Source organism: Periophthalmus magnuspinnatus, chromosome 10, assembly GCF_009829125.3.
Source record: "Periophthalmus magnuspinnatus isolate fPerMag1 chromosome 10, fPerMag1.2.pri, whole genome shotgun sequence".
Classification (NCBI taxonomy): domain Eukaryota; kingdom Metazoa; phylum Chordata; class Actinopteri; order Gobiiformes; family Gobiidae; genus Periophthalmus; species Periophthalmus magnuspinnatus.
This window is the reverse complement of record NC_047135.1, coordinates 11,881,149-11,890,792: the sequence shown is the minus strand read 5'-3', so window position 1 is coordinate 11,890,792 and position 9,644 is coordinate 11,881,149. Positions and strand designations below refer to the sequence as shown.

General features: G+C 44.1%; 1 protein-coding gene across 1 annotated transcript in view; it reads right to left on the bottom strand.

Annotated features, from left to right (window-relative positions):
• Nucleotides 1-292: 292 nt before the first annotated feature.
• The window catches only part of si:ch211-26b3.4 (connector enhancer of kinase suppressor of ras 2), a 116,673-nt gene continuing 107,321 nt past the window's right edge, over nucleotides 293-9,644 (bottom strand). Inside the window, exons 22-24 of the mRNA XM_055225075.1 lie at nucleotides 6,329-6,926; nucleotides 5,532-5,797; nucleotides 293-4,904 (exon numbers count right to left, since the gene is read on the bottom strand). Coding sequence (XP_055081050.1) covers nucleotides 4,695-4,904; nucleotides 5,532-5,797; nucleotides 6,329-6,926 — 1,074 coding nt within the window. The 3' untranslated portion in view covers nucleotides 293-4,694. The remainder of the gene's footprint in view (nucleotides 4,905-5,531; nucleotides 5,798-6,328; nucleotides 6,927-9,644) is intronic.

Below are 9,644 nucleotides of genomic sequence, written 5' to 3'. Positions count from 1 at the left end.
TGGGAGCTTAGTTATTTTCACACTAAGTTCCACCTAAGAAGATATTTAGATTTTCAAGTATCACTAGATATAAACCAGGATCTAATTCAGGGCTAAACATGATCTAAAATGAGTCTAAACCATGAATAAGGAAGGTCTAAATATTATAATATTTAGGTACTAAATATTAAGTTTATTCACCATATTCTTTTATAACAGTTTTCTAAAGGTTAAGGTTAAGGTTATGTTTAGGATAAGCAGCTGTGACTCACAAGGCATAATAAATTAAATAAGTAATAGAACAATGTCTCGTAGTGCAGAGGATTCAGTTTATTGAAGTCAAAGTTTAACAACTTAGGTTTACAATCTGTATTTTTTGTAATATATATATTCATATATATGAAACCAAAAAAGGCTACTTTAGGAAGAATAAATGTAATTTTCTTTCTTTTTTCAATATCATCTTTAGTCAGTTTAATGTACAGAATACCAGTAAGCTAATATCATCCTTGAAAAAGAGCAATATGTTCCTTTTTTAATGTCGCAGTGCAACTTACATCTTCACACCTGTGCAATGTACCATGAGGTGTTCACCCCTGAATAACACACAGTGGAGCCTTTGGGCCTGGGTCAGACTGCAAGCCGTCGTCCGGGAGGGTTTACACAGTCTGTGCCAAAACAAAACGCACACGCCGAATCAAAACACGGGACACAAGAGACACATGAGACAAAGGTCAAACGCTTCTACAGCCAAAGGTGTAGAGATCTATCAGGTTGTCAATGGGAGGCACAGGGAAAGTGCTTGCATCATTTAATTTTCTTTCAAATAAACTGTTCAAAACAACATCCGGGTGCATTTGAGTTCAACAGTGATATGATGAAAAACTAGAAACTATTTTTACAAAAGACACTTAAATATGAAGAAACAGACAGTGCTGGATGCAGCGAGTGCTACACATGTCTCTGGTCTTAGACACTAGGGGGCACCATTGAGTCCTTGGCCTGGCAGCACAGATGAAGCCAGTCATCTGAGTTTCACAGACTTTGCAGACCATTGAGAAAGGCTCCATTGCTTCTCAGTATCAAAATGTTCAAAGCAGCTCATTATTTGTGACAGTATCTTAAATAGCCATTTGTTTCAGAATGATGAAATGTCAGAACTGTTGGCATGACAATTAATAATTACATCTTTTGAATCCGTTCTCAAAATGGCACAATATAACAGGAAGCAGAAACCCATGAATTCACACTCCACTTAGCCAGTGCCATGTGGTAACCAGATCAGTCTGTCAGGAATAATTGAAAGACATTATTTTCATGTTCAGTCTTGTTCTGTTTTGGTCCAAATTGTCTATTTAATTTGCATTTTACTTTGTGTTAATACTAGTGTTATTCTTAAATTTAAACTGAGTTGAGATTAGCAGATTATCTTTCTGTGGGATTGCTATGTTTAAAGGTGTTTATTTTGTGAGTGAAACTGAAGAGTCAAATTTGGTACCTTCTCACTATGCGGTTAACCACTTTGCCACACATTTGAAAATCAATAGCCTAATGATATTCATTTTAGCTGCAAAGATACTGAGAAGCAATTATCCTTCCTTGATTAATGTACAGTGTGTGTCTATAAATGCCATATAAAAAGAAATCATGTTAAAAACAGAAAGTAATTCCTAAGTTTTGCATTTTTCATGCGCTACACAACTTCTCTTGCAAATGTGATTAGGAAGATTAAGGGGGAAAGCAATACAAATGATCCACAATATTATTACCCTGTCCAGTCAAATTCTGTCATTTCTCATGCAACACATTACCAGGAGTATTCTTAGATATATTTTTCATAGTCTTTCCGTGATGTAAACCAATAGAAACTGTAAAATGTTTGGTGGTTTGGCATCTCCTAGGTTGATTTAAACTGCTAACACCCTGCATTGGAGTGATAAGGGGGGCACTGCAAAAATCTTGGCATAGAATACATACTTTACATTATATCTATCACACAAAACGTAAATAGATTTTATATATTCTTCTATGTTAAATATATTTGTAGACTGTACACAAATTTTTAGAAAATGAGATGGCAAATGCGTTTACCTGATAATTTTGAAATGGTCAAAGATGAGACATTTGGATAGATAGACCCTGTGATGTAGCTGATGAGACAGACATATATAGAAAGTGCATTCATTGTGAGTGATTCCATTTGGATCAATAACAAAACACTCCCTTGCAGATCTTGCATTCACAGGCTAAAGGGATACTTCCTTTTTTATGAATGGGACAATGAGGTTTTCAACTGTCTATAATGGATAGCCAACAGTGGACTGCCGTCAGTGCAGACCCATGAATTAAACACACAATTTGTTGAGCTTAGTATCTTAAATTGACAGGAAGCTAATTAATTTTCATTGTAACTTTCTTAAATTAATTGTGTTATTTGATTGTATGGGCTTGATAGTTTAAGTTTTTTTTAAAATATTGTGATCTCTCTACATGATTGAAAATGAGGGTCATACCCAATTACTTTTCTATATTAAATAAAGGTAAATATGGAAAGAATTTCATACTTATGGCTTGTGGGCAGTGGTTAAAGCATCGTCCACTAACATGAATTTCAGTGTTCAGGCCCAGCTCCAACTAGGCTCTCTGCCTATATATAAATGGGTGTGAGTGATTCGGTGTAGGGGACAATAGGACAGATCAGCAGTCTCACTTCAGTCAGTCTACCCCGGGGCAGCTATGGCTACAGTACCACTGCTATTGCCTGTGTTATTTGATTTGTCTTTTTTTCTCTCAAAAGATTATCCTCTACATATTTAAACACAATTATCAATATCGCAATAATCAAAACCATGTGTTTGACAATGCTTGTGGCACATTGACACAAATCTTCCAATTTCTTTCTTTAGTTTTGTTTATATAGCACATTTCCTAACTGTTGAAAGGAGGATTTTGAGCATAATGATTGTGACTATGGCTATACTTGAGGTCCACTGACAGCAATCGTTTGTTGATCTCTACTCAGGTATAAACACTGAACCATATTGAATCCACTCATCCAATTTGAACTATCCCTTTGGTAAAAAATGAAAATGACTTGCACACGCACACATCAACAACACACTCTCTCTCCCCTCCGCTACCTCTAGAAGCAGATCACAGTGGTAGTGGAAAAAACGCAAACATTTGTACATCAGTATACACATATACAGAGAGAAGAGGTCCGGATCTAAGCTTAACGTGTAGGAAAATATAGGAGGAAGGAGAAGACAGAAAATGCAAAGTGAATAGTAGTCATTGCATTCAATCCTTCAGTTCACAGTTTGAGATTTATGCACCAAGCTTGTCAGTGCTTGTGGTGTTTAGCTACCGTTCTCACACTTACAAAGTTACAATCTCAACACAGTCCTGTCAGTTCAGGCTTTATAAAAACAGTGAGGTCCCTAATTTAACACAAGATGCGATGAATAAACCAAAAATATTACATCATAGAAAGGAGGAGCGGGGGAGGACTGTTGGCTCTGGGTGCAAGTTCATCAGTACAAAAAGTACAGTGCTGTGGTGAAAAGGTATCTCCTCTGTATTGCTGCTACATAGCTCCCCCTACCTCCTGAAATCAAAATCGCAAAACATAAAACCATACAAATAAATAATGAAAAATGTGTTTAGAAAAGTCATTTTTTTTTTGTTTGCCTGACAAGCGAGGAGTGGCGTTTATGCTGAGATACATAGACAAAGGAAGAGTAATGCTTTTTGTTCAGGCATGCAATAGGCACCCTGTGGGGTCCTTGTTTGTTGGGATTATCAAAAGTTGAACAGGTCTCTCTAGCGCCCCCTTGCTGTATTTACACATGTTACAGGAAAGAGGAGTGTCTGTGAGGGGCATGCTCAGGTTCAGATGGGACCAGGGTTTTGATGGACAGCATAATGGGACCCATTCTAGATTTCTCATATATTTTTTAAAAAGTGAACATTATTTCAGCTCTTGTAAGTACCAAACTACTTTTTTGCACTTATTTCTTGTTGGATCAAAGTCATTAATTTGTCACATTAGATGAGTTTTCAATTACTTTTCATTCAACATATTTTTCTGTATACAGCAGTACACAGCCCACAGCCCATAGATCATAGTTTTATCCACGACTGCAAACCAGTGTTGTGGGTGGCACTAGTTCAGTCAGCAGAAATTTGACCCCTAACACAAAGGTTGTTGGTTAAATTTCTACAACTGAAACTGAATACTGTGCGGTGGTCAGCGGATTGAATATGTCTGAACGAATAATGTATCAACCTGTAAATTTTTAAGACAATTTAGACCAGTGGTTCTCAAACTTTTCACACTAAGTACCATCTAAGAAGATAGTTAGCTTAGACTACCACCAGCTCTAAACCAAGTCTATAACGGGACTATACAAGGTCTAAACTAGGGCTAAACCAGGCCTAGAATAGGACTGCACTACTGTGACAGAAGAAGAGTCCACGTACCACCAACAAGCTTGCAGACTGTTGAAAACCACTGATTTAGAAAGCAAAGGCAACAGTGAGTAAATCAGTAGTAATAATAAACATTTTTTTCCAACATTGTAAATTGTAATATTCTAAATTTGTTGATAGTTCAAAATATTTCATATATATAGGAAATCCAGAAGGCGTCTTCTGTTTTTTCCCACAGAGCTGTCTCGTATATAATCATGATGGATCAGTCTGGTCGCCCCTGGTTACACGTGCGTCTCGATGAAGGAGTGTGTGTGGGTCATGAGTGGTGCCCCGAGTGGTGAAAGGTCATCCTGTCCATTGGATCCGGGGCTGAGTTGACAGATGTCTGAGAAGAGGTCGCTGTGCCACTGTTTCCACTCTCTGAAGGTTTGTGAGGACAGTCCAGGCTCCTCCAGCAGAGCGCAGATCACAGCCAGCTCTGACTCTTTGGCCTGGACATAGACACAAGAGGAATTAAAAGGAGGAAGAAACTCTATATTACAAGAATGGGTTTTAAAATTGCAGCAGGGAAGTGTTATGAAGGTGAACGCTAAGTTGTTTCATCAAAGGTGCAATATGTAACCTTTCTGGTGAATGGTTTGCCTGGAATGTTCCACTGCAAGACATTAGACTTAACTTTTTATTGAAGAAAAGCTGAAGACACCAACAGGCCAAGCTACAGATCAGATTTGTGGATAGCCAGACCCATTAACAGTAACAATGCATTCCTTTCAAGGTAATTTTAAGCAATAAAACTATCTGTAATCAAAAAAAGTTTATGTTTAATGTCATACTGTGTAACATTCTGGGCAAAGAAATAACTCTCCTTGGAGACTAGCAGGTGATGAATGATATTACATATCCCTGAGCAGTAAACTTAATTAAATTAGTGCTTTACCCAAGTAATTTAAAATGTTAGGATCAGAGATACTTAGAAATGTTTCAGACACCCCGACTGCATTCATACTTTACGAACATCTTGAATTTAGTGCAACACCACACCCAATGAGACTGCACTACACATACTGTGTTAAACACGTAGTGCTATCCTATCACCCATAGTTCATCAATGTCCATACCTTGAGCGTGCTCCTCAGTGCCCTCACTCGGTGCAGTCTGTCGTTGAGCAGGGGGTCTCGGGCTCTGTGGGTAAAGCAGCGCCTCAGGTCCTGTCTGCTGCTGGGGCGAGGGTCTCCCAGGGCTGTGACGTTGGCTTGCTCCAGAGCTCTGTACAGCTGCTCCAAACCATCCAGGTTCTCCAAGGGGTCCCGACCATCTGAAACCCTCCGCTCGCGGCCCTCCGACACTCTCCTCTCTCTACTCTCCACTCTCAGCTCACGCAGGTCTGAAGTTAGGCAAATAATCTGTTAGGCTGGTGTTATACTGTAATTTCCCACTGTGGGATGAATACAGGATTTCTTATCTGATACTTCAATACTCATTTACTTAGATCAACCAATTAAGATGCACTACTCAATCTAGATTTTACATAAAGTTACAATCATGGTTATATCTTCGATTGGGGAAAGATATTGCAATTTCAAAATGACAAGATTTCCCATCCTCAATTACACATGGAACTGCTAAAAAGGGCAAAAAACATAGTAATTTGGAGAGTAACCAATTATGTTACTCTCCAAAACAATTATGTTACAGTAATTCATTCTTAAAAGCAGTTTGATAATATTTCATTCATATCTGACATGAATGGATGGATTTGGAATATGTTGCATTCTCATAGACATCTTTTTATCCATCATGGCACTGACTCCACTTTTTTATGTAGTTTACCAGTGGGACAAATAGAGCTTGTAAAAGAAGCAGACAACAAGCAGAAGCAAAAGCATTTCTAGAATCAAACTACCTATTTTCTTACCCTCCTCTGCCTCCCGCATGTCGGCCTGGCTGTCTCCCTCCTCATCCTCGCTCCTCTCCTCCACATGGGCGGCGCTGGTGTGCAGTATCTTCCCGGGCATAGGGTCTCTGTTCCGTGGCAGACTCTGGCTCCTCTGCTTATGGGATGAGCGTCTGTGTGTGTGGCTGTGAGTGTGTGGGCCCCTCTCCAAAGGGAACGGCCCATCTCTCTCCCGGTCCCGCTCGGCTGCGTGGTGTCTCCGGACCGGGAGGGTGGCTTGCCTGCGCCTCTCTGGGGACATAGCCTGCCTCCCTAACCCTCCGTAGATCCCCATATCAGCTGCCATTGTCCCCATGTGACCGTAGTCTGTCTCCCCTGGTGCTGTTTGGAGGAAGTGAAGACCAGCGCTGGTTAGTGGCGTCTCTATCAGGTCTTGCCACGAGCGCCTCTCGCGGTGTGACGAGCGACAACCGGACGAATGGGTGCTGGTGCTCCCCGTCCCGGTCCCCATTCCCATCCCATCTCCTCTCTGGTCCTCCGCAGAAGAGTGGGAATGCGTGGATTCGCTGGAGAAGTGGCGTCCGTGTTTGGGTTCCGGGAAAGGGCTGGAGGAGTTGACCTGAAGGGGGAGAGGGGAGGTGGAAGAGACCATCTGTGGTGGGATAGGGGAGGTCGACGCACTCAGCGATATTGGAATGGGGCGAGGGGAGGGGGTGGAGCGGAGGAGACTCATGGAGCTAACCGAGCGGGGTAGGTGGTTATAGGTATGGAGTAAGTTAGTCTTTGGGTGGGACAGGTGAGGTGAGGTGGAGCAGATAAGTTAGTGATAGAGGAAAGTGTACAGGTAAAAGTGGACAAAAACATGTGTAATAGATATGGAGAGATTGTGAAGAAACATTACGGTTATAGCAGACAGAGGGACAAGGAGGTACAAAAAGCAATAAGCAATGACATGATGATGGTTAAAACAACAGCTTGGGAATGACTGGCATGACTAGAGCAGTCCTTTCCACACTTATCTTACAACTAAACAAAAAATAAATATAAAAAACTTTTATGAACAAAACTTGAATGTTTTTGTCTCTCTTTGCAATGCCCAATATTATATATATATATATATATATATATATATATATATATATATATATATATACACTCTATAAATACTATATTATAGTTATTTATATCAATTCACATACACATTAAAACTGCCTGCACAATACTTGGGTGGGTCAGCTGAGGTTCTTTTAAAGGGTCCATATTAGAAGATTTTCTGATATATGTTATACTGTTGTTTCCTCATCACAAACATACAGGAAGTGCTCCACCGTCTATTCAAACTCCATGCACCTTCACTAGAATCGTTTGAATGATTTCAGCCCCGGAATTGCCTATCTCCACTGAGTAAAAGGTAAAAGGTAGTTGTTAACTTGAAAACTATCACTACATGACATCATAAGGTGGAGGTAGAGCATTTTGAGCTTTGGAGCTTTGGAGATGTGGACAGACTGATACTAAAGGGTTACTTGAATATGTCCATCCATCCATCCATTTTCTTCCGCTTATCCGGGGCCGGGTCGCGGGGGCAGCAGTCTAAGCAGGGACTCCCAGACTTCCCTCACCCCGGACACGTCCTCCAGCTCCTCCGGTGGGACCCCAAGGCGTTCCCAGGCCAGCCGAGAGACATAGTCCCTCCAGCGTGTCCTGGGTCTTCCCCGGGGCCTCCTCCCGGTGGGACATGCCCAGAACACCTCCCTAGGGAGGCGTCCAGGAGGCATCCTGAGCAGATGCCCGAGCCACCTCAGCTGGTTCCTCTCAACGTGTAGGAGCAGCGGCTCTACTCCGAGCTCCTCCCGTGTGACCGAGCTCCTCACCCTATCCCTAAGGGTGCGCCCGGCCACTCTGCGGAGGAAGCCCATTTCAGCCGCTTGTATCCGCGATCTTGTCCTTTCGGTCATTACCCAAAGCTCATGACCATAGGTGAGGGTAGGAACGTAGATTGACCGGTAAATCGAGAGCTTCGCCTTCCGGCTCAGCTCCTTCTTTACCACAACGGACCGATACAGCGACCGCATCACTGCAGACGCTGCACCGATCCGCCTGTCAATCTCACGCTCCATCCTTCCCTCACTCGTGAACAAGACCCCGAGATACTTGAACTCCTCCACTTGGGGCAGAGACTCACCACCCACCCGGAGAGAGCAAACCACCTTTTTCCGGTCGAGAACCATGGCCTCGGATTTGGAGGGGCTGATTCTCATCCCAGCCGCTTCACACTCGGCTGCAAACCGCCCCAGTGCCTGCTGCAGGTCCTGGCTCGAAGAAGCCATCAGGACAACATCATCTGCAAACAGCAGAGATGAAATCCTGTGGTTCCCAAACCAGGCCCCCTCCGGCCCCTGGCTGCGCCTAGAAATTCTGTCCATAAATATAATGAACAGAACCGGTGACAAAGGGCAGCCCTGGCGGAGTCCAACATGCACTGGGAACAGGTCTGACTTACTGCCGGCAATGCGAACACAGCTCCTGCTCCGGTCATACAGGGACCGGACAGCCCTTAGCAAAGCCCCTCCCCGAACCGCCACCTTAACGTGGTGGAGGGGTTTGAGCACCCGAATGATCCTGGGAGCTATGTTGTCGGGGGCTTCATGCCCCTGGTAGGGTCACCCATGGCAAACAGGTCCTCGGAGACGGGTCTGACTAAGAGCGGTTCAGAAGCCCTTCATGAAGAAAAATACAACAAGGCAGTTTACGTCGCCCGGACTGGCGTTACCGGGGCCCCACCCTGGAGCCAGGCCTGGGGTGGGTGCTCGGCAGCGAGCGCCTGGTGGCCGGGCCTTTCCCCACGGGGCCCGGTCGGGCCCAGCCCGAAGAAACGACGTGGGGCCGTCCTCCCGTGGACCCACCACCTGCGGGAGGAGCCATGAGGGGCGGGTGCGGAGAGATCCGGGTAGCAGTCGAAGGCGGGGACCTCGACGACCGGATCTCCGGACATGGAGACTAGCTCTGGGGACATGGAATGTCACCTCGCTGGGGGGGAAGGAGCCTGAGCTTGTGCGGGAGGTTGAGCGTTACCGGCTAGATATAGTCGGCCTCACCTCCACGCACAGCTTGGGCTCTGGAACCCATCTTCTTGAGAGGGGTTGGACTCTCCATTTCTCTGGCGTTGCCCGCGGGGAGCGGCGGCGAGCTGGTGTGGGCTTGCTCATTGCCCCACAGCTCAGCCACTGCGTGTTGGGGTTCACTCCGGTGAACGAGAGGGTCGCGTCCCTGCGCCTTCGGGTCGGGGACAGGTCTCTCACTGTTGTGTCGGCCTACGGGCCAAACAGCAGTGCAG